At 46.3% G+C, this 25,014-nt stretch overlaps 1 protein-coding gene across 2 annotated transcripts in view; it reads left to right on the top strand.

Moving 5' to 3' along the window:
• LOC104338113 (lethal(3)malignant brain tumor-like protein 3) overlaps positions 1-20,193 on the top strand; it is a 38,250-nt gene extending 18,057 nt beyond the window's left edge. For both annotated transcript variants that reach the window (XM_075438063.1, XM_075438064.1), the window contains 9 exons: positions 96-206; positions 1,403-1,517; positions 1,631-1,730; positions 2,561-2,740; positions 4,102-4,233; positions 4,625-4,686; positions 7,092-7,258; positions 12,487-12,549; positions 15,961-20,193. In XM_075438063.1, coding sequence (XP_075294178.1) covers positions 96-206; positions 1,403-1,517; positions 1,631-1,730; positions 2,561-2,740; positions 4,102-4,233; positions 4,625-4,686; positions 7,092-7,258; positions 12,487-12,549; positions 15,961-16,089 — 1,059 coding nt within the window. In that variant the 3' untranslated portion in view covers positions 16,090-20,193. The remainder of the gene's footprint in view (positions 1-95; positions 207-1,402; positions 1,518-1,630; positions 1,731-2,560; positions 2,741-4,101; positions 4,234-4,624; positions 4,687-7,091; positions 7,259-12,486; positions 12,550-15,960) is intronic.
• Positions 20,194-25,014: the final 4,821 nt, after the last annotated feature.

Raw genomic sequence — 25,014 nt, 5'->3', positions numbered from 1 at the left:
GGTTGATGAAAACTTCAGCGCATTTTATTCAGAGCAGATGACTAGCTCTGAGCGCCCAGACATTTTAGCATTCTGCTTACAATCCTCTCTTGCAGCGTTCTGCTCACGGATTCCAAGTTAATATGAAGTTAGAGGCTGTGGACAGAAGAAATCCCATCTTGATAAGAGTGGCAACAATAGTTGACAAAGACGACCATCGTATAAAGGTATGACCTTGTGTCACAGTGCAAAGCCGTTGTGCTGAGGAACATAGAGATTGGCAGTACAGAAAAAATACCCATTTGGTATGAGGAGCAGCAAACAAAGGCCTTGCAGATGATCTAGCCTGCAGGCCTGCCCAGCTGGAAGTTATTTCTGTTGTTTTGTCCTGATGAAATATGATGGAATTGCCTGGTATTGTTAGTTACTGTTTTAATGTAACTATTTTGAAATAACGTTTGACAGCGTGATTTTCCATCTCATAGCGGTTTCTGTGTGATCTGTGCAGGTGAAGGCAGCATTAATGTTCTGCTAGTGGGAAGCTACCTGACAGGTTTTTTTTTTCCTAGCATATTTAATGGAAAACCCAAAGCAAATTAAATCCTGGCGCATGCAGGAAGCAGCTTCATTCTCCAATATAAATTTGTTACATAAATGCACTTTAACTAATTCTTTTCACATTAGTGTATTGTCAGAAAAATCTGGTGTGCTTTGGCTTCTGAGATCAGCCAGCTAGAGTGGCGGCTGCTCTGGTGGAGGCTCCTCGGCCACAGGTCTCCTTCCCAAAGGATGATTATGTGGGCACGGGTAGAGTTCGCTGTTTATCAGCTGTTTGATTCTCAGTCTCATCGCTGTGATTGCAAGCAAAAGTCAAGTTCTGCCAACATACAGTAGCATGATACTCAGTTCACACATTCGTTTGAAACTTGGCCACATAGACAACCCAGTAGCCTTCAAACTGCAGTGATCCTTGGTCTGTGTTAACCTGACCTGGATCTGCGCTAACTATTACGAGTCCCTTTGTCCAGTAGAAAATTCAAGCTCATTCACTGCAAAACTCACCAAACTTGTTGGCTTTTATTGTGTTTTGGGATCCTCAGAAAACAAAACAGTTAAATAAGCAATTGTGTTTGCATAGATCTGGTCTTGGAGTATAGAGTGTGCTGGAACACCCTGTGGTCTGTGCTTTCTTGCAGGCCCTGTGGTTTGACTGTGTCACCAGAGTCTGGCTGTTCTGTAAAACATAGATTTAGGGGTCAGGAAAACAAATAGTTACACCGAGCACAAAGGACGATTGTGCTTGACTGAAAGATTGAATGAATCAGCCCCGAGCTGAGCAAGGTGAAACAAAGGGGGAAGTTAAAATAAAAGCTGAGTCATGTCCTTAACTGTATCTCTCACTGAGACTGTGTGCTTCTTTTAGATACATTTTGATGGCTGGGACCGTAATTATGATTTCTGGGTCGACGCAGACAGCCCTGATGTTCATCCAGTAGGCTGGTGTGGAAAAACTGGACATGCTTTACAAGTCCCTCTAGGTAAAGTAGACAACATCGTATTGTAGTGTTGAATAATTTTGCTAAGAGCAGCCTGCTCTTCAGATGCAGGGAGCATTTTACAAATCTGTATAACTTTTTTTTCTTGTTGCCAGGTGTTGTTGATCGAGTGGGAACAGTGGGACAAGCATGTCCTACTCCAGGCTGCCATGGTATCGGTCATGTCAGGGGACCACGATATGGAACACATTATACGTATGTACATGAGATCTTGTGGGGGTTTTGCCTGTGAGAGTCTGACTGCTGTCCATAATGATAATGCAGCAACAAGTACCTGCACTGCACTGGAATGATCTCAGGGTGTTTATTCTGGAGATAGTTATAACTGCAATTGCAGCTCCCTCTTGTGTCTAAATGTGCTGTTTCATCATAAATTCTGTTTATACCAATATAATCATTACCACTGGAATGCAATGCAACATAGATTAATTCACTCCAGTTTCTACATTCCAGCATTACTGAAGGTATTTTTTGGTAAAATGATATACCCAGGAACAGCATGCAAGGAGACAGTTAAAGAGGGGAGAGAGCGTGCATAGGTTATTAAAGTGTAAGAGTGAGGAGAGAGAGTTCATGTTTTGTGCTCGGCCTTATGTGCTCTTGGAAAAGGCAGGTTTTTCATGATTAAACTATTTTAGAAAGCGAGAAAACAGTCTCACTTGGGAGATCTGAAGATCTAGTGGTATATAATGTGGTAAAGGGCTTTTAATTTTTGAGAGTGAAAGTTGCAGAACTCTCTTGTTTCATGAAATGCTGTTCAGACAAGCAGGTTACAGAGGAATAGCTCCTCTTGTTCTCTGAGGTGACTCTTTCTTTAAAAACATGAGTTTAGTTTCTGATTTTGCCATGTAGTCCCCTGCTTTCCTGCACCTAAAACAGGGCAATAGCATCTCCCAGAATGTTTTTGGCCTCACTTTTTCTGGGTTTGTTGATGGATATTTCCGCCTGAGGCTGGTAAGACTATGACTGAAGAACATGCGTCATCTTCTCTCTTTTTTTTTTTTCCTTTTTTCCCCATAACACAGGTTAGTTGGCTGCCCGTATTCGGATGTCAACCTCAACAGAGAAAGCTCGTTACAGGACCGCCTGAGCGGGGAGAGACCTTCCCCTAGCAATAGCATGCAGAAAGCCAAGAGGCTGGAGACTCCTGCCCCGTTTCTGCTGGGAGCAGGAGAGTCTTCTCAGGAGGACTCTCCACAATCCAGGTGAGCTGAACCCTTTTCTTGGGTGGGTGCTGGGGAGCAAAACCATTTTACAGGGCTGAAAAACACAGGAATTGGCAGTGAAGCACCAGAGCGTTGAGTTCGTCTGTCTGTAATACTGACCCATGCCCCAGACACTCTTAACACAGAGCAGTGCACTTTTATACCCTCGTATGCCTTAATAGGTTTCTTGATTCCTTAATCCTGCTGCTCTGGTCGCATTCCAACAAAGGAAATTACATTCTGTCTCCATAAATTTTTCCTTGCTGTTTCAATTTAAAATGTATTCTTTTCCTGCATTTCCTGTCCTAAAACTGTCAAACAAGGTTATTTTGCAGTATTAAACTGTAACTGCAATGCACCCCAGAGTTGGCTGCTTTACACTGGTAGTGTGATGACTGTATGTGTATCCTTTGGCAAACAAGCTGAGCTCCTTCAGATATTTTGTTTTCTTACATGGAAATCTTGGAATTGAGTGTCACTGAAGCAAACTGTGTATTACTTCTTGGACTGCAGGAGGCAGTTAAAATGTATCATGGAACAGGCCTGGGCATGAAGGCTTTTGTTGTTGTCGTCAGCTTCTGTCTGTGTGAATCCAGTCTCACTAGGGCAAACTCCAGCAATACTTTTGGTCTTTGTTGTATATGAAGGCTTATATAAATTCTGAAGTTCATTTGTTTGCTTGGATTTATAACATTTTCAAGATACATTTGTCCAGAAAAAAGGAATACTTTTCTCCCCTCCCTTGCACACATGGCCAAAGTGTGCCTCCTTAATGTGCAGGCATCTCCATTTCCTAATTCTAACAACAGAACTGACTGCATTTCAATGGCACAGTTACCGTAAAGCTCTCTCCGGAGCTCTCGGATTCTCCCAGAATAAATGGCATTGTAAAATTGTAATATATTTCTGTTCTTCTAAGTATTCCATTTCCTGGTAGTGGGAGGTCTGAATTCTGGGTGCAAATCTGACAACACCCTGCTGCTTGTCCTTCCTTGGGCGACTGTACCTCGGTTTATGCATCAAACTCAGTCATGGAGACTCTTAAATGTTATCTGGAGGTATCAGCAATATTAAATCTCTTGATTTTCACCGTAACACATGCTTCAGTGGGTTTCTTGTAGCTGCTGGGATCAGAGCCTCAGTCCACAGGGGCTGATTTATTTCACATAATCTCTCAATCCGCGCTGAAGAGTGAAAAAGCACTTTGTACTGTGCCGGGGATGATGGTGGGGGAGAGGAAAGCTGCTACCACTAGGTGGTAGGGGTTGCTCTCTCTTGCAGAGAGCAGCCAGCTTTGCTCTCCTGCGGGAAAAGGGAACGAGGATGTCAGCTTAGCTACTATCATTTGTCTATCTTTCCAGAAAATCTGCGCAAGGCAGTGAAAAGTCGTGTCAAAGCAGTGTTCACAGTCTGTCGGAACAGTCTGAAAACAATCAAGAGAGAGACTGGGTAGAAGAGGATTCCTCTGCAGATATCAAAGCCAAACCAAAAAAGTAAAGAAGATTTTTGTGATGTATTTTCATGCATTAACAGTTGGGTTTCTTGATGCTGCTGCTATATCTGAAATGCAGATGCAAATCATAACTTAGAACGGCCCAATTTGATCAGAGATTTGCAGCATAGGGTTTTAGAATAACATGGTAATTCTCCCTTCCTCCTGTTATTTCGGGCCTTCTCTTTCCTGCAGTAAACTCAGATCTGAGTTCTGGCCATGAATTTAATAGCACAGTCCTTAGCTTAGAGAGGTCAGGGACGGAGCAGTGCTATTGCTTATTTTAAGAGGGAGAAGTTTTTGGTTCCTGTAAGTCCTATTAATTTCTGTATAGAGAAGAAATTATATCAGTTTCTGCACCTTTTGATATGTTTTGTAATTGATACTTTCAGGCTTAGGTACTCGCATGCCTACATAAAGTTCCAGCTGGTGAAACAGAAAGGCAATGGGAAAGGTTGGTTAAATTTTATTTCTTTTTCTATGTGTATCCATATATGTGCAATATAACATGGTCACAAGGAGCATTTCAAACTTCACAGCTTTTTTTGTCTTTGATTCCACAGTCAAGAGAAAGCACATGCTGGAGGTAATGGTAGTGGTGGTCTTTCTTCCTTTAAAATGAAGAGGAATGTAAAATTGCGTAGAAGTGAAATGTTTAATACTTTGTTGAGTGAAGCCTCATATTTATTAACTGTAAGACAAGCTTGCACCATCTCTTGTGCCACTGCATGCTCTTCTGAAGTGGCAAGGGGTTGTTGTTCCCCAAACAGTCGGTGACCCTTGTGCTGACGGAGCCAGCAGCGGCGTCAAGGGAGAGTTGCTCAAAACCTGGCAGATAGTTTAAGTTCCTTCATCTTCTTTCTTTAGACTCCCCTGGGTATTCAGAACCATAATCTGAAATCATTTTGGGTGGTGACTTTTTTAAGGTTCTCCTAAGGATGGAAAAGAAACAAAAAAATTAAATGGAAAAACAATGCCTTTTTTTTTTCCTGGCACATGACAGGTTAAGTTTGAAGAGAAGCATTCTGATATCGCTTTAGCAAACCATATGCTTAACTTTCAGATTTACTATAAAAAGCCATTTCAGAGAACCAAGCTGACCAGGCTTTTAGGAGGATTTAACATGGTAATAAGTCTCCAATCAAAAATAGCTAAGCAGGCACAAACTGGGACAGGTGCCTGGCTTTTTTTTTTTTTTTAGTATTCGTTTTTACCTAGTGCTGACTTCTGCAGTCAGAGCTGGAGGAGTCTGCCAGCTACGAGCTGCAGTTGCAGCTGGCAGGGAAAGCTGCTCTCCCTTCACATTCACCTTAAACAGAATGATGGAAATCATTGGGGGGAAATTCTGCAATAATCCACTGACCTGTAATTTCGTGATTACTCAGAGCTTTCATCCCGTCTACATTTAAACTATTAGAACCCAGCTTCTTTCTCGAAGGGAAAGTAATTTGTTTAGATCGGGGTTTGGACGCTTACCCCTGAGGATTTGGGCTTAGTGAAGAAAAGGAGACAATCTGTGATAGAAGCAGTGCCCACTCAGCAAGGACGCAGCAGTGCGTAAAACCTTGGGCACGTGTAGGACCTCCTGCAGCGGGGAGGTGGGGGGCAAGGCCGGCTGCTGCCCGCGCTGCTGTGGAGGCCGGCAGACAGGTGAGGAGTGAGTGGCAGCCCTGCCAGGAGCAGAGTCCTGTGCCCTGTTGTCGCCAGGAACATCAGCTCCTGAACTGAGCAGTTCTTACTCAGGCTGTATTTTTTAAAATCCTCCTTCTTTGGTCTCATTACTAGAAGTAGAGACCTGTATTTGATGGTGTCCCACATCCTTTAGCAGGTGGAGATGAGGAAAGGTGACACAGCTGAGGACAGGGCAGCAACCTTTTGCTAGATCAGGCTCTGTCTCCAGCGCTGCTTTTCACTTCGGCTGGTGAGGAGCAGGCAAATCATGGAAATTTGCTTTTTCTTTATAATGCTGTTTTCCTTTGTGCCTTGCATGTAGCGACTGGCGCACCCCACAGATCCTTACACACCATCCTACTAACAACCGTTTGTGCTAACACTGAGCAAACCCAGCGCAGCCGTAAGGCGCCGGGCACGCCGAACCTTTCTGAAGACAGGAGTAAAATGGGAATTTTGTACGGTTGCCACGGGATGGCGCCGGGCAGCCTGCACGCCCTGCACGCAGCCGGGCAGGGCGGGGGGCGAGGGGACAGCACAGGTTAACCGCTGTAAACCAGAGGAATGTTTCCCATCTTGTTTCCATCCTCTGCTTTGCTTCCTGTTGTATAACCAGGCAAGTCCCTGTAGGACCATGACTCTGCACTGCTCGAGTGATCTCATTAGGGAGGGGTGATTTCTTCCTTTTTTTGCCTTGGTTTCTAAAGCTTCTGTCACTTGACACATGAGGAGGGAGTTGATGTCTGGAGGTAACGCGCGGTGCTCCTGGCCTGGCAGTCTGCTGGGGAGGCGGCGAGCCCAGGCCATGGGCTGGCACGCATCACGCTCCTCGCGGGCTGGCTACAGCTGTGAGCTGGAACGATGCCATTAGTTTCCAGCCGAAGATGCTGTTACCAGAACTCCTCCACCTTGTCAATAAAACGCTGCAAACATCTTCTCTGTTAGCAGCATGACATCATTTTCCAGGGAAAGAAGCTAACGATAAAGCCTCTAGCCTGGCAATCTTATCTTTTTTTTTCTTTCTCCTTCTCAGGAGGGTGGGAAGCTCGGCGTGCCACGCAGTAGCCATGCCTGGCCATCTGCTCGCCCTCCCTTGCTTTTCCCTCCAGAGTGTGACCCTTCCTCCTGCTGTGTTGTAATTGCTCCTACTGGAAGCCTCGCTCTGACTTGTCTGGTTTCCTTTTCCAGACCCTGATTTGGATCTCCAGCAGGCCCTCCACCAGTCCATCTTCATGCCTTCCCTGGCCTCTGACCCGACCCACCGCCTCCATCTCTGCTGGGAGAAGCACTGCAAGCTCTTGCCAGAGGTCTCGGGCCTCACGGCCAAACACGTGGCCAAATGGACTGTGGAAGAGGTGAGTTACCTGTTCCCTGTTCTGCTCTCTTGGGGTGCGGGAATGGCAGAGCCCTCCTCTTCTGGAGTGCTAATTGGAAGCATCTTTATTTTTTTTCTTTCCTGTGCTTTTCTGTTTGCTTTACATTATGCTGTAGCTGACTCAGCTAGAAGTTATACCCAAGTCCCTTTATAAGGGAGGGGAAGGATCCCTATTAACCCTCTGGTGTCCACGGCTTATTTCCCTGAATAGGATTCCCTCCCTTTCTTTGTTTATTTATTTACCCCTTGATCTTTCAGTCCTCAGGCCTGAAACATGATTCTGACAGCAGATTCTGTTTCTCTCTGATCTCCCTCCCCCTCTCCTGTGACTTTGCTGCTGATTCACGTTTACGTTGCAGATAATTCCAAACTGCACATGCCCACTCCTCCTGCGTCTCCCTGCCTGATTCCCCTGGAACAAAACTGCCCACAGCCTGACCTGATTTCTGACGGAGGTAGCTGTGCAGCTGGGGATATGTCTCTGCAGTCCTGGCTCTTGAGATGTCTCCTGTAATTAGGTGGCATGTGAAAAAGCTGGTATCTTTTGTGTGCTGAGTAGTTGGTTTTTGCCTCGATGCCTTGGGCATAAATAATATTTGTATCTCTGCTTGGGAAGTGGTGACAATTTGGATCCTGGTGCTTAATCACAGGCCATTTAATTCAAGAGAAATGTGATGTAATGTTGCGCTTGCAAGGATGTAGGTAATCTGCAAAACAGGAAAAAGGTGCCATTCTTCGTGATGCGTAGAGGATCTTCAGAGACTTTTAGAAAGTGCATTTTCCCTAAGTGCCTCTTACATCAGATAAATGCAGTCTTGACTTTGCACTTCATGCTAGAGGACTGCTAGGAGTCCAGTGGGATTGGAGTATCACAGGAGATGGGAGCTACAGCAGTTGTGAAGGGGCAAGAGCAACTGGGGTGGCTGTTTTCACAGAATCATAGACTGGTTTGGGTTGGAAAGCACCTTTACAGGCCATCCAGTCCAACCCCCCTGCCCTGGGCAGGCACATCTTCAGCTGGATCAGGTTGCTCAGAGCCCCATCCAACCTGACCCTGAATGTTTCCTGGAACAGGGCATCTCCCACCTCTCAGGGAAACCTGTGCCAGGGTTTCACCACCCTTGTTGTAAAAAATTTCTTCCTTGTATCCAGTCTGAATCTCCCCTCTTCTGGTTTAAAGCCATTAACTCCTTGTCCTATCGCAACAAGCCCTGCTGATAATTTTTTCCCCATCTTTGCTGTAGGCCCCCCTCAGGTACTGGCAGCTGCTCTAAGCTCTCCCTGCAGCCTTCTGTTCCCCAGGCTGCACAGCCCCAGCTCTCCCAGCCTTTCCTCCCAGCAGAGGGGTTCCAGCCCTCGCATCATTGCTGGGGCCTCCTCCGGCCCCGCTCCCACAGCTCCAGCTCTGTCCTGTGCTGAGGGCTCCAGAGCTGGACGCAGGACTCCCGGGGGGTCTCACCAGAGCGGGGCAGAGGGGCAGAATCCCCTCCCTCTCCCTGTGCCCACGCTGCTGGGGATGCAGCCCAGGGTATGGTTGGCTTTCTGGGCTGCCAGTGCATGTTGTCACCTCAGGTCCAGCTTTTCTATTTTTTAAGGGTTTTTTCAAGTTTTAAAACTTGGTCCTTTTTTTGTTGTTTTTTTGAGGGGGGTATTTTGCTAATGAAAATGTGTTTGAATTAAATTCATAGCAAGGAGGAAAAAATCTCTCTGAAAGATTTGCTGTTCGTATCCTTCTTTTGAGAAAGCTTCCAATGATTTTTCCAAAAGGTATTTTAGAAAATCAGTAAAGGCAGAAGCAGTTAATCCTCTGACGTGAAAATCAGAATCTTTTTCTTTTGGATAAAACATTGAGGCTGGTTGGTGAGGGACCAGAGTCAGGATACAAGCCAGATAAAATTTGTCCTTTGCAGTTGACCTTTAAAGCAACTGCTGGGTAAATTTAACTGGGATATTAGTTTGATAACGGATGAATGTAAGCAGGGACCACAGGGCATGAATGCAGGGCAGTCTGGATATAGCGCTTCAAAACCCAGCATACACTGAACTGTGCTCTGCACTGCAGCCTGAAACAACAGATGAAGTTTCAGCTGCCAGTAGGAGTGCGAATGGCACATTAAAAAGATCAGTTGCAGCACCACAATGGACTGGCTAAAGTCATTACGGGTTTTGTCTTGAATTTCAATAAAGTGGATCTGGTTTTGCAAATTCTGTTCATCACGTTCCCATAGGAATCAATTTGGCCTCTGTATGAGCACTTGCAGGATCAGCATGTGCAGTGAAATGTAGCCGCGGGCCTGGAAGATGAAAGCAGCAGGACTTTCTGTGTTTTAGTGAGTCCAAAGTAGATTTGATCTGTCGGCATTTGGGCTCCTAACATCTTCCTACAGGGCAAACATTTGCCTTTGGGTTGTGCTTTGAACTCTGCTGCACAAAGGAGGCCATTCTGCTGTTCTGAAACAAGAGTGATGGGGGTGTAAAATTCTCCTTTGGTTTCAGACTGAAAAACTGTTCTTATTTTATAAAACCCACAATAAGGGAAAAAAAATTGCTTGATTTCTCTGTTGGTTGAGAACAGCTGAAATGACATAGCAGCAGCAGCAGCAGCATTTAGGGGCCCTCAAGCTAGGAAACTCTTGGTAACACTGAACAGTCAACAAGAGTAGTTGTTTTAATGCAGCTTTGTTATTTGTTGAAAAGTTCCTGTCATGTTTTCAGAGCACAGCTAGTGAAGGATGTTGAATCAGAGAAGAACATTAATATGTGCTAGAGTTGTATTGTTCATTAGTTAATCCTGCATCAGATGCTAACACCTGTGGGGCAGCTGTCCTTGCGCTAGTTGCTTGTGGGTTGCTAAATCCCAGTTAAGCGCAGCTCCTCTCTGCGTAGTCTCCCAAGGCGTTGTCAGTTCTGTTACAGCTTGGTATTAAAGGGGTGCCGTATGAGGCTACCTTCCAGCTTTACCAGAAAAGTGCACAAATAACTGTGCTGATTTCAATATATCACACGCATCCGGGATTGCGGCAGCACCCTCCCGTATGGGTTGCATGGAGTTTCTAAGGTGTTCTCAGAATTACATAAAGCTCTTTTTCAACCCCCTTCCCTTTACCAGTGTGCAGTTGTAGTGTAAGATGCTTCCCCCCATACAGCTCAGTGAGCACTGAGGTTGTTACCAGCAGGAAGCGCAGGCAGGCGTTCACCTCCTCAAGGGAAAAGCCCTGAGCTCCCTAATCCCACTGTGCTCCCAACCTGTCCAACTCCTCTCCCACCCTCATCTTGAGCCCTCTGGCCTCACCCTTTCCCTTGGTTCAGGGCTTCACTGCCACCATTGTGGGGCTGTGTTGGTTTCCTCTAGCCTGTGGTGTTACTGTGTTGTGGCCTTGTGCACCCAAGGGTCCCTTGTGCCTCAAGTGCCACATCTTGGTGTGGAGGCTCTCCTTCCCCTGCGGTAGTGGGCCAGACTCAGTGGAACCAAGGGTCTGGCCCACATCCTGGGGACCTTCTCTCCTGTATTCTCCTCTTGTATCCTCCTTCCCTCTCTTTTCTCCATTTGTGGTAAACCCCAAGACTCCTGTTTGTTTAAAAGGCCACTCTCATGGCACAGAGTGCTTGCAGTGTCTGTACAAATGACTTCTGGGACAGATCAAAGGCCTGTCGCTCAGTGTCTGTGACAATAGCCAGCAGCAATTGTGCAGGGAGGGACAGAGGAGCAAGGCAAGCTCAGATCATTCCCTGGAGATTTCTACCAGTCTCTCAGTACCATAGACACTAAAGGGCACTTATTGCCTTGCCCCAGGGGTCCAACAGTCTCTTAAATTCCAGAAGGTACCAGACCCTGCAGAAGGATTTTCATTTGTGTTTTAATTATAAGGGGGAGAGGAATTCAAAAGGAAAGTAGTATTTTGTTATTTGTTTATAATAGGAGTTTGCACTTCTACAGAAGAAAATTTGGAGTCGCTGCCTGATGGAGACGTGGATTTTAGGGGTTCTCTTGAAAATGGAGCTGTCCCTACTAGCAGAAGATAAGGACGAAACATGAGAGGGATGCTCTGCTTTCAGATTACATAACAGAAACAACGGGAGTCAGGGCTGCTCACCAAAAATCAGCTTCTGCCAGGCTAGAGCAAAACCGGAGGGCACGCTGACAGCTCCGTTCCTGCGTGGTCGGAACTGGGGGAAGGAAATGAGTATTAGTCAAGTGGTGGGATCAGCTGGAGATGCAGTGACACGGTTTAGGAGAGAGTCTGACAGTCGTGAGTTGAGGGGAAGCTTATATTTGATGGTGACCCCTCCTAAGTGTTTGTTTGTGTTCGTAGGAAGAAATGTCACATCTGTAATAACTCAAGTGAATAAGCCTCATGAAACAGAGCTGTTCCTGCAAGGGAGCATCCAATTAGCATGAGATGTTTGATCTTATTATGCCTCAATATACAAATCTCCTATGAACCAGTGAAACTGCAGCTGGAGAAGACAATACATATTAAGTCATCCTCTGCTGTGTTCAGGACTGCTCCTCGTGCTACTTTGTGTTATATAATGTAATCCAAGGGCTGCTTGCATGTCTCCGGGGTGATTATTCCAAATGTTAACAGATTTCCTGTTTAGAAAGGTTTTCCCTAATGTGAAAGGTAAAATTAACTTTTACTCCTTTAATATTGTTGGTTCCGTGGGTCCTGTGCACCCACCATGGAATAAATAAAACCAAAATTCCTTCCCAGCCCTTCTGTCTTCTGTGTGTCGCTAAACCAGCAGTACTGATTCGGTTGGTTTATTTTGTCTCTTAAAGGGATGTCATCATGGGAAGCTGTCTAAATCCTTTTTTTTTTTTTAATTTTACTTTGCAGCCGTACTGTAGAGACAGTGAAGTTGTGGGTGGCTTTAAGATAGTATAGCCATATACTTTTAATCTGTAAAAATCACGTTGATATTTTATGAGGACCCTTTCGAGCAATGGAGAAGCTGGACTCTTACAGAAAGATAAGTGGTCAGAAGGCAGCACAGGAAGTATTATGGGTAACCAGAATACACTTTGCAGGGGTGCTGCAGCAACAACTCAGTAATGTTTTTCATATATACCCTTCACTAGTGGGAGAGCTGTAAGTATTAAAGTTTTCAAAATTCTTGCGTCTCTCACACAGGACTGAGACCTTTTTGCTTGGTGATATCCCATTTTAATGGTCTGTGTTTCTCTTTTCTGAAATGTAATTCCAGGTGGTAAGCTTTATCCAGCGTTTACCTGGCTGCAAAGAACAAGCGTCTGTGTTCAGGGAGGAGGTAAGTCAAGTCTGCCCAAATCCATCGACTGGCGGGTTTGGTGGCAGCGAGGGGGTTTTGTACCCAGTTACTCTGGACTTACAGTGCTGAGAGCATAGACACGCTCAGACCTTGTCGTTAAAGAGCCTGTGGCATTTAGGAGACAGCTTCAGCATCGAGCTGAATTCTCCAGCATGGCTAATTAGATTCTACTGCTTTAAATTTCCTCTGCAGTTCCAATCAATGAGCTTATGCTTAACATCCTGTCTTGGACTATTGTGTAGTGGGTTTGGCATCGTTATAAAGATGTCCCGTTGGAATGGTGCGATGAAGATCTCATCTGCTCCCTCTAACGAGCACATATGCCTGCTTCTCTGGGTGAGGGTGGCAGTCGTAGGATTTCCCAGGAATTGCTGGCTTCCCCCATGGGCTGAGGTGAGAGCAGGAGGGGAACCTTTCCTTGAACAAGCAGCGGCTGGGAAATCAGAGCATCCCCTGCACGCAGTGTGTCCTGTCTTTGCTGCCACTTGCTGGGCTGGACGCTGTTCCCTGTTTGTGGCACGTTCACCGTGGCTTCTGAGAAACCTCAGATAGCGCAGGATATGGCTGTCCTCTTTCTTAGCACACTTCTTTGTGTGGGTCATTGACACTTAGGCTCTGTTGAGAGCTTCAGCTTCCGGTTACATTGCAGGTATAACTTGGAGGTTCCTTACGAGCCCCTGATAAATTTGCACAGATGAAACTCCCCTTCTATCATCCCAGCTTTACTGCTCTGATTGTAAGAGATTGAGGGAAGGGGCTGTACCTTCTCTGTTCTGTGTGGCGCTGAGCCACCCTCTGTACGGAGGAAAAGCACTGCACATTGTAGCGACTGTAAAGGGCAGGTTTTTAATAGATGACTGCTCCCCAGAGCTGGCTTCCTTTCAGGATGAATCAGGCTGTAGTGTATTTTATGGGATTTATGTATCTGTATTTTGTTTTGCCTTGTTTTAAAAAACATGCACACACACAAAATACAAAGCAAAAGAAATGGAGGCTTGCAAAAAGCACTGTTCACAATGTAACAATATAGTGGAATGCTGTTTAATTGAATGTAGTGGGAATAATAAAATTTATTGGACGGAACCAGTTTTTCAGTGTAGATAAGTGTAAAAGGTGAGTCCTGATTTCTAGTGAAGATGTGTTCAGAGGTGAGAGTTTGGTAGGTAAGATGTAACTAGCAGGTCTTCTGTTGAATCCAGCCATTCACAATGTATTTCATTTCTTCTAGCCATAACTTAAACGGGTCCTGAAAAACCAGTGACCGCTTTCTGGTTCAGAGAGCGCAAAGCCACGTGCTATTTTAATACCTTCCTTTCTGCAGCCTCAAAGTATGATTCCCTATGCCAAATGAGAGGGGCTTAGGTGGTTTTTCAGGTTTATGCTCAAACCAAATTGTCAGTTTGAAATTAAAACCCTTTTAGCAGTTTGGCTTTGGCCAGAATTCAGGTGTGAGTGACTGGGATTGCTGAACTCCACCCGTGTTGTCCATTAGCTGTAATCAGGCCTTTGAATGCTCTCCTTTTAGGATAAATATGTCCCTTGCAGACTTTTCTTGGCGGGGGGAAGGAAGGGGAAGGGATAAGTTGCTGCTTACATTAGGAATGAAGAGAACAAATTGTGCACAGAATTTTAAAAACCATCCAAATAAGATGGAACGGAGAAATTAATAATAAAGCACAGCCACTGATATTGTGCTTGTTTCTAGGTCCAGTCCAGGGAAGGTCTGTTTAAAATAAGCATCTTTGAGGCAGCACAGTAAAAATGAAGCATAGTAAGAATATTGGACTCAAAAGCATTTTGAAATGTAGGGCTGTTTTCCAGCAGTTTTCTGCTACTCTTGACTCTATATTATTTCATTTAAGCAGGAGTCCATTTGTTTCAAGCTATTTTTAGCATGTTCATTGCAGTAGTGTAGACTCTAGGCAGCCTGCGCAGAACATTCGGGGACATTGTGTGGCCATCTGTGGACTGGGAGCACTGCTATGATTTCCAGTGTACGTACTGGGAGATGAAGTAACTTACTGACAGTCTCTTATGTGGGTAGAGAAGGGGAAACCAAATCTCCTGGCTCCCATCTCTTTGCCTTAATTATATGTTTGTTCAAGTTTATTCAATGTATCCTTTTCCACCAGTCATTGACATCTAAAAAAGTTCTAGTTAGGAAGACTACAGAAATACAATAACTGTTATTCTGGATGAGTTGAGTGTCTGGTGCTGTCCGCTGCACTGGTGAACATCAAGTGAGAGGATGAGATGCTGTCAGTCCCTGTAAATGGACTTTAATGGAACAACTTGGGGAGACACATACTGTTTGTCCGTGTCCATTAATCTTTGGCTTCTTCCCTGCAGCATTTGGAGTTTATATTAATTATATCTGTGTTGTCTCTGTGGATGTTCTTGTAAACCCAAGTAAATTTTTAACCTCTTCTTGAAATAATATGGCATGATTTCACTCACTGCCACCTAGAGCATCCTGTATTTTTGCAAGGTGGTATGTTTTTTGCTTGCTTACTTTGAATCTGGTCGAATATCTCCTTGCTGATGGATTAGGAGGGAGTGTGTAGAAGTCTAGACAGATTACCTGTCTTTACTATACCTTACTTTGTAGAGCACATGATCTTTTTTACCATGTGCTAAGCAAGCCAATTTAGTGTCGTTGAAAACAATTTCACAATAGCCTCCTGTTTCTCTTTTAGACAGAGACTTGTGTCTGCGGATGTAGTATGTCCTAGTTGTGAGAGTAGCCAGATGTTCACGTCTCAGGAATTTTTCTCATCTATAAGATTTTTAGCAGAGCTGAACAAAAAGAAGCAGGAAAAAAAGGCTTTTTGGCTTTAAATTTTACCATGAGCAGCTTAACAGGGGTCGAAGAGCCTATGCAGTGACAGTATGTAATGAATGCACTAGGAAATGGTGATCTTATATTTCTAATCATCATAGATCAGTGTAATATATTAATTCTTGGATAGCTGCCTCCTGAAGGCTCACATTCTGGATTTCCTGACCTAATTTCTGGCCACAGATTGTGAATAGACCATAGGATTTTTGACAGTTGTTGGCTGTTTAGAGCAATTACAGTGAATATAAAGTCTACTGAATGAGCATCCTCTTCATGGTCACCCCATAAGCCTTGCCTACACTTGGGCTTCTCTATTTCTAGAAAAAGGGCTGCTAAACGAGGTCAGAGACCCTTGGGAAGGGCGGCATGCCTGGGATCCTCATGGGTGTGGGTGCCAGAACTAGGGAGAAGTACAAGGTGTGTCTTCAGACCTTTGTTCGTACTTTCATTCCTCAGTTCAAAGTACATTGTTTAACTGAACGACCAGAAGTGAGAATCCTGCTTCTCTCTTGATGGTAATCTTTATCTTACGTTGTGTTTCCAACCTCTAGCAGATAGATGGTGAGGCCTTCCTGCTCCTGAACCAGAGCGACATAGTTAAAATACTCGGTATCAAGCTGGGTCCGGCCCTGAAGATCTACAATGCCATTCTCATGTTCAAGTCTGCAGAAGACAATTGAGAAGAGTCCTTCAGCAGAGCCCATGAGGAATTGACAGGGAATGGATCTTCAACTGAGAGCGTTACAACGTGCCGAACAGGCAGATTGGTACTCAGATGTATTTTAAGTAGATCTTATTAAAAATATTTTGAGGACATAAAAATCCTGCCACAGTCTGGAATATGGGGCAGCTTCACTTCCAAGAAGAGGATATTATTATATTTTGTAACTGAATTTGGTTTTGATATATCAATCTCTTTTTGAGATCTAGAAGAAACCTCCGGTTATAAGGGGAATCCAGGGTAACATTGGTGGAGCTGCAATAGCAAGAAGAAAGCGATGAGTAACATGACGGCTGTGTCCAGTGATAGTGCCTGAAAGAGAGACTGAGGTATCGCCACCATATTTAATATATTCTATATGTATAAAAACTTTGAGAAAAGAGGGTAAGAAAATAGGAAAAAGATGCGCTTCAGAGCAACTCACCTGTATCCTTCAATGCTGTGACTCAAGAGCTGACCTTTTCAGGACTGCTTTTTAAATTCCCGTTTCTCCTACTGACCCTAGTTGTTCTGATACCCTTGGTACTGGGCTGCTTACACCGCAGCAGAAAGGTGGCATGGGCGAAGGGTTTCCTTCAGTGATGGCTTGCATCATTTCTGGTAACAAGCAAAATGTTCTCATTCATGTCACCAGAGAGCAGGAAGCAAGCCCTGTGTAGATAGGCTTTGGGTAGGCAAAGATCTCTCATACAGATGTCTCCCACAGGAGATTAGTATTTTAGCTGTAGTTCTCCCTTCAGTGCTTTCGTGCAGCTGCTGTCTGGACCAGGAACATCTTACGGCAAAATGGCACAATCAGGAGCACTTGGGAGTTTGATGGGTTCATTCTTGTCCTCTCCACTGTCAGCCAAATGCTAGGAATGTGAGTTGGAAACCCAGCAGTGGCCAGTATATGCGTACAGATGCAAACAGATTTCCTAGAAACAGCTTGCTTTTATTTTCGAACAATCGAAACTCATGAACACTTAGTGCTTTAGCCTTTTCAGCTTCCAGGTGGACTTTGGTCTATTCTACCGAAGAGTCAGTGTGCTGTAGCAGCAGGGCACCAGCTCTTCTGCCTCTCTAGTGGCAAGCAGGCAGAGCACACAGGGAAGTTTGACTGGAGGGGAACCAGGGTTAGAACAGACAGCAAAGCGAGGTAAGAATTACGTCTCGAAAGAGAGAGTTAATCTGCATCAGGGAGGAAGCAAAGCTTGTGGCTGTGCTCCCTCTCCATCCAGTCTGTGCTCTCCTGGTGGGAGGGGGGCACGAGTATTTCCTGCTATTCTCAAAGTCTGACTGTAGTTATATGAACATGCACATGGGACCACGGTGTCCTGGGGGGGCGATTTCCATGCTGTTACTTCCAGAGCCGTCCTCCTGCAATGGGAGCCCTGGGAGGAGCGCTGAGCTCTGCTGGGCCTCAGCTCAGTGTTGCCGTTCATGCCTGGCAGCACGTTAGCACGTGGCTCTTGCTCTGGCCATCCACCCTGATAGATATTTGGCTCTTCTGGAGTTCAGCTAGAACGTGCTTAGCTAGGGAAGCCTTTTCACCTCTTCAGTCAGAGCAGCCGGGCTGAATCCTGTGTGCATGAACCTTTCCGAGCACTGGGAGTATCGGTGTTGTCGAAGGCAGGCGCGCCATCAGCCTCTGCCCAGGGTTGCATGAATTTGTCTGGGCACTTCATGATGAGATATGATCCATCCATAGGCACGTCAAACTCTCTCCTGTACTTGGCATCTTTGTCACCAGTGGTGTTGCCGTAGTCCCAGTCCTGCAGCTTCCCTGAGAGCCGTTGGGAAGAAAATGAACACGCTGTCCATGACTGCATCACAACACGAGGAATGCACTTGGTCTTCCTTTCCCAGTTGCTCCATGTCCTTTGTCCAACCTTCAGCTGCCGAGAAGGTCCTTGTGACTTGCCTGAAGTAGTGAGTTCCTTAAAGTTGTAAATAGAGCAAAATCAACACCGCTGAAGCCATTCAGTCCGGGATTAATATATAGAGCAGTTTGTCTCCATACTTTCTATTTTTGTATAAGATGTTAAGGAGTTTAAGCCTTCCGCAGAGAAGACATAGGGTTGGTGGGATATGTAATAGCTGAAACATGAAATATCAGCTAGGCAGCTGCAGGAGAGTCATTTAATGCAGTGTTAAGGATTTGACAAGATATGAATTTAATTTATTAAAATACATTTTTAGTATGGTAACCAGGATATTCACCAAAGAATCACATTCCTTTATCCCACTCTGCGCATCCAGCGTCAATGTGAAAACCTGAATTGTAAGTGGCATGTCCGGGACTCTTGACACAACTCGCCTTCTAGGCAAAGCAAAATTGTTTCCTGACAACTGGAGCAGAGGAGCTGTAGCTGGCTCTCCACCGACTCACTAAATAACCCTGAGCCCTTCTTTGCTCCAGTTTACCCCTCTGTGACACCCAGTCAGGTGGAGTGAGTGCAATTTTGCCTTGCTCTTGTTTCCAGCAAGCAGGTCCTGCTGGATTTTCTATTTTACCTCTTTCATTTGGGACACCGAGTTGAGGGTCAGTAGATTGCCTCCAGCAATAAAACAAAATATAGCATTATTTCATCTCTTTTACTATATATAGATAGAGGATGAAGAGAATCGGTGAAACAAGCAATGAGATTCTAGTCACTGAAATTATTCAAACAGAAGAGAAATCTTTAATCCTAGAGGCTTCCAAGCCAGCTGGATCAAAGACGAAAATGTGTACTTGGAGTTTGTTCAGTGACAGCGAGAGTAGTGCTTTCAGCAAGGAGGAAGGAGGAACCCTTTTAGGGATAGAAGGAGGAGGAATGTGCTTCTTGTGCCTTTTTTTGTAATCCGATAATTGTCTTTGCAGAGCAAGCAAGAATGTGCACGCAGCTATTACTGACTCCTTTTCCAAATATAGCTATATTCTAATAAAATCAAGCAATTTCGTAATAACGCAAGGGCAAGAAGATTTCCAATGTCTTCACTGGAGAAGTTTAAAATTCCCTAATATTTACAAGACAGAAAAAAAACTAAACCAGCTCATCTTTTAGCCTCATAACTTAGGAATTCGTTGGTTGCTGATGCCGTTTCGCTTGCATCAGGGAGCCCCACTTTCACGTGCGGCTCAGTGACTTGTTTCTGCCCCCAGACTCTGCCCGTACTGGCTCAGCTCTGCCTTTTCCCGGTCCTCACCAAGGCCTGTGTCAAGGCAAGGGGTCTAATTGATTGTCTAATGCCTTGTTGTCTAATTTGAAACATGCACTTTGAAGCAGAAAGCCAAAAGTTGTATCTCTGTCGTGACCAAAGCTGAAACTGATTAATGCCACCTGGTTTTAGGAGGCTTTTGTTGTGTGCTAAATGTCAGCAGAAACCAGCTGTTGGCCAAATGAACCCAGAAGTCACTTAGAAATACAAATATATTACTTAAAAGCAACCCGGAGCTGTGACAACCTTCCGTGGGCCAGCAGTGCATTTGAGAAGTTTCAGTTCTCAATTAAAATGGAACTTTTTTCTGGATATGTTTTGCTTCTGTATCCCTGTTTCTGGAATCCAAAACAATCAAATTTGTCTCTTTTTCTCTTTTTCTTCTCGGTAGAGGGTCCTCTTAAAATTTTTCTGTGCCGTCACCAGTGATCATCCTTGTAATCCAGTAGTAGCAAATTTGTGCTCTGGGTAATAAATCGCATTAAAGTTGGCCAGAACCGTTCGGCAACACTGATAGCAAAACTCGACAACCAAAGGAAAAAAATTAAAAAACATTCAGCCCAAGGGATAAGCTAGTTCAGCTGTAGAAGATTTCCTGCCTGCTACTTTCATGCCCTGCTTAGGGATTTATACCACAGAAAGCTTTAAAGTTTTTGACATCCTCTCCATCATGTGATGAGCTAGCTTATTTTTGAAATTCCTATTACTTGAACTGGAAACACGTGCAGGGGAAGGGAGCGTGCGCCTGTTGTCTCGGTTCAGCCTCTGAAATGTTTGCCTGTTTTAAACCAAATACTTGAGCTTTTCGACACTAGCCATGATGTTGCACTCCACCGATGCTTTCTTCTGGAAATGTGAATAAAATTAATATAAGTTTGAACCTGACTTGTTCTTTCCGTGTTTAGGTCCAACCCCAGCACGTGCTCGCGGGGAAGCCGGGCTGGCTCACAGCCCCAAAGGGCTGTCACCGGGGTGGGTCGGTCATCGCGAAGGTCCCTGGCTTTGTCCCCTTGGTTTCCTCCCCCTAAACCCGGCAATCAAGATGCAGGCAGCATTTTCATCTTTTCTGCCTTTCATCAGGCAGAGGCCAAGCCGTATGTTTGAGCTCTCCTTAATTTGTACACAGGACAGGATTGGCCTTGGCCGGCGTCATCAGCTGAGGCTGTGCCTGATGCCCCAGATCCTGGCTGTCCTCTGCTGCTGATAGTATTTTAATCCCTCATGGTTTCCTGTTGCAGACCATCCCAGGACTCTGCCGTCTTCCTAAAGCAGCTTCCAAATTTGAGCAAAAAACTAAAACTAGCAAAAACTTGGTATGAATCGATGCATTTTGGTTTTTGTGTCTGTTTTACCTTCCTTAATGCACTCCTGGGCTTCTTCACTGTGACCCCATAACAACTTCAGTTAACTCACCTGGGCATTTGTTTCTGCTCTAATTGTAATTAGCTGATAAATTACAAAACACTGTGCAGCATGCCCTCAGTTGGTTTTCCCCCAGAATGGGGTGGTGGAAGCTTTCCTCTGGATCTCTGCAGAGCTGTTTCTGGTGGAGCCGAGAGGCTGAGGCCGCACCTGCAGCGTGTCGCCGAGCCGGGGGCAGGAGGGGACCAGGGCACAGATTCACAGCGGTGCCTGAGATTAGCAAACCTTTGAAAACTAAAAATATGGGAGAGCTGGCGCCCAGCCATAATTTCTAAACTATCCCATCATCAGGGTAAACATTTGCTCTCATTGGTTTTTCCCTTCCAAGTTTTTTTTGCTTCTATTTAAACCCCGGCTTGTTTGCTTTTGGTACCGTGATCGGATTCCCAGTCTGGTTAGCTTGGATGCTTGTTGCACGCTCGGTAACATCAAATTTTGCTTTTGGTTGCCCTGTTGGTTCCCTCGGGGTTGTGCTGAGATGCGTGCTTGTCTGTGGCGTTGAGCTTGTGGTATCTGAATCTCGCTGCGGAAAGGACTTTTTTTTTTTTTAAACCAAGATTTTGATGGAGAAGTCTTCACGGAGCAGGGTGCATTAATCACCCAAATGGCTGATTATATTTGCAGATTATTCTGCTCAGGCAGACAGGGAATTTTTTGTCCCGAGTCATATTTCTCCTTGGGCAGGGAAAACCTGTAGTTTATTTTTTGCCTGCTTGAATGCTCAAGTTGTTCTGTGGTCAGCCCTGACCATGCTCTTTGGGACTGATTTTTCCCTGACACTGAGGCTCTTGCACGATTCCCTGGTGGGGTTTGCACACCCGCTCAGGGGGTCGGAGGGGCTTCTGGTTTAAGGTGAAGACAAAGTGTGTTGGAAGGGATGTGCCAGTCGCATCGCTTCTTTGCATCGTCCTTCAGCCGACCACCTCTCTCCTGGTGAGCCTGGTTGCAGCCCTTCAGACCGGCTCACGCCACCGGAGCAAAACTCCTTGAACTCTGCCTGTCCCAAATGCTCCCCAAACCTTGTAATTACACGGAGCTTCGGCAGCTGTGGCTCAGGGGCTGTGTCTGCACACACCCCGCTGGAGCAGGGGGGCGAACCCCTTAGCCTGCACCTCCAGAAGAGACCTCCTTCTCCTCCTCCTCCTCCTCTCCAGCAGCTCTGCCCCGTGGAGGACGGTGATACCCAGCTCTGTGGTGAGGTACGTGCACGAGTCTTCACTTGTTGCCTTTCTTTGCAGAAAGCTGCTGTTTTCCTAACTGGGGAAGGTGCTCACGGGGGATTGAGTGATTTTATCACTTGCACAGAGCTTTGAGCAGCTCCTTCGTTCTTGTTAACACTGGTGTGAATATCTGCTGAAGGGGCAAATGTAGCTGATGGGGGTAGAGCCAGGAACCGGGGAAGGAGCATCGTACCCATCTCTGCCCCAGGCAGCACATCTCCTGCGCGGTGGAACAAGTGACCACCCGTCCTCTCCTCCTTTGTCTCCTCCCGTAGAGGGGTTGGCAGAGCAGCAGCGCTGCATCCGTGCCCCTGTGCTGCCATCCTTTGCCTTGCAGCCGGGGATGCTGCAGCCTTCCAGAGGGCTGGGGGTGGCGGGAGGCTGCTGGTCATGTCTGCATGGTTTTGGAGTTTCAGAACTGGTACTTGCTGGGCTGAACTCTGTTCCCATCATCATCAAGTGAGATGGGGCAGCACAGAGGGGCTGCGTTCGGAGCGGTGGCCGCAGCAGGTCAGGGTTGTGTGGCTGGGGTGGTGTGAGCTGGTTGCTTTCAAAGATGAATAATTTTGAGAGAAAAGCTTGTGCTGGAGTTGTGTTCTTCCTTGGAGAGGTTGACTGTGACCTTTATTCCTTGCATGTGTCACATCCCCAGATCTGGCCTGGGGAGGTTTTGAGGGGCTGCAGTGGAGCTGCTTTGGAGGCGTCCGTGTCCCCTCAAGGCTCACCCTGGGAGGGAGCAGCCCCAGGGCTGGGCAAAGTTTGCTCTGCTGAGCGTCTCATTCGGTGAAAAAGGAGCCAAGCCCGTGTGACTTTTAAGTGCTTTTAAACATTGATTTTCATTGTGCTTCTGCAACGGGGTTGAGGTGTTAATCAGTATTTTATCAGGGCTCAGTTAACCTGCGATTACCAGTGGGCATAAAAAGAGGAGTGTGCTGAGCACCGATGCCAGCTCTTACCTCTTCATACATGCCCCCAGGGCTGGCCAGATCCTGCACCTCCAGGGCCCCCCGGGAGGGTCTCTGCCTTGGTTTCCGACACACAAATCTCATCTGGCCATTTAGAACTCTGAAGCCCAGCAGCAGGAGCCGTAAAGGCAAACTTCGCTGCAGTGCCCTGAGAGCCCAGCCCCAGCAGGGAGGAAAGGTGCGGGGATGGAGGGGGGAGCCTGCCCTCTCCATCCCGCACGTCTGACGCTGACAGGCAACTTCCACCTTCAGGAGAAGGAGAGAATGGTGGCTGGGGGGGTTCAAGGGTGAGGCTGGCTGTGCTCTGCACGGGGGGGACTTTAACGGTGTTCGCTGTGCCCCAGCCATCAGCAGAACTGCTGGGCCTTTCCCCAAATAATGCACTTGCTCCGCTGTTTATTGGCTTTGTGTGTCACTTCCCCTAATATTCTCTTACATCCTTGCCACCAATTACAGCCTCTGCTTATTAATTGTGCCATGACACTTGCTCCTCTGCATTATTCACCATCCAGACATTGTTAATGTAAGCAAGACTTTTTTTTTATCCCTTTGGGGGTGGATACATTTGCTGCTGGAAGGTTTCCAGCCGTTTCGCGCTGAAGACTCGCGCGAGCGGGGTGTCTGTGCCCGGGCCCCGAGAGGTGCCAGCATGGGGGCTCTGGCATCCACCCGGCAAACCCCTTCCCCACCAGCTCCCATCTTGGAGCATGGAACCAGTGCCTTCAATCGCGTGGGTGTTGCATTTGCAGTAAAGTTTGTCCTCAAAAACAAGGTTATGGTTTCAGTAGGGTCAACCTGACATCCCCAGGTGTCATCAGTGGTGGGTCCTTTTGGGCCAGAAAGTGGCTTTTTGCAGCAATGCTGATTTAAGAAGCTTTTCCATTTGCAGAGTGTTGTCCGGGCTCCCTTTCAGCTCTGTGCTGAGTTGTCTCAAATTACCCAAGTGTTAAAAAAACCCAAAAAAGGTTGTTCCAAACTCAGACGGTTTCCATGGTTGGGGTCGTGGCTGTGCTGGGAGCCGGCAGCTCTGCAGGTTGGGACTGCCAAAATGCCTCTGATTCATGCACTATGCTGAAACTCAAATAAAGCTTTTCCGCTCTGGGCTCAGGTACCCGGGGCACGCGGCTCTGGGTTTTGTTATCCCTGGCAGAAACGAAGCGCAGGGAAGCTGTGGTATGTCTCTGCGTTACGAAATGGGACCACACAACTATTCAATGAGTCTCTCTAGATGGTTTTCGCACCGTCTTGAACTCGTCTCTCTTATGGATGGAATTGAAAAAGGCCAGAGAAGAGGCTTGAATATAAATTTCCCTTTTCCCCAGCACGTCTCTGCTGCCGGTCGATGGCTGGGGAAGGTCTTGCTCTTTGGTTTCAGAGAAAAACTTTTCAGGCATCTTTGTTTCAGAAGAAACGCAGCAGTTGAAATGTTGATTTCCCCCCCATGAAACGGATTTCTTTCCTCCTTGTGCTGTGCCAAAGCACCATGCACTGAAAGAATTAACCTAATTAGTCTTCAGAGCTCAGTAGCACCTACTCTGTTTTTCTCCCTGGGTTGTTTTTCCTCTCTCTGGTGCTGCCTGTGGGATTTCCCTGCCTGCTTGGCTCCGCTGCCCTGTGAAGCTCCTTCCCCATCAATAAATTCCCCATGCAATTAGTTAATTCTGCTGTTCTCCCACAATCAATTCTCTTCCCGTCCATGAATGTTGCACACACATGCGTGAACCCACGGGCTTCCCTTCCTCTTTGCCCCCATCCCTCCTTTCCCCACCTTCCCAGCAAAGTTCGCTCTCCCAAAAGTCCACCCTGACCCCGCATCCCTCCTGGAGGTGGTGTGGAGGGCAGCAAAGGACAGGGGATCCTTGGGGCATCGCAGGGTGAAGGCAGATCCACAGCTTTTCCACCCGCTCCTCCAAATCCCATAACAAAATGGCATGAAAATGCTCTCAGACAGCAGCAGCAGCAGAACAGCCCCAGCAGCAACAGCCTCCCCTGCTCCCACCAAGACAGGCTGTAGACCCTTTCCGCAGCCAGAAAGCCCAGAATAAATAGGAGCAAGCACCACCAGGTTTGTCCAGCCTGAGCGAGACCACGCTA

The sequence above is a fragment of the Opisthocomus hoazin genome, chromosome 17, assembly GCF_030867145.1.
Source record: "Opisthocomus hoazin isolate bOpiHoa1 chromosome 17, bOpiHoa1.hap1, whole genome shotgun sequence".
In the NCBI taxonomy this organism is placed as follows: Eukaryota; Metazoa; Chordata; class Aves; order Opisthocomiformes; family Opisthocomidae; genus Opisthocomus; species Opisthocomus hoazin.
Note: the sequence above shows the minus strand (reverse complement) of the source record. Positions and strands in the feature narration are given on the sequence as shown.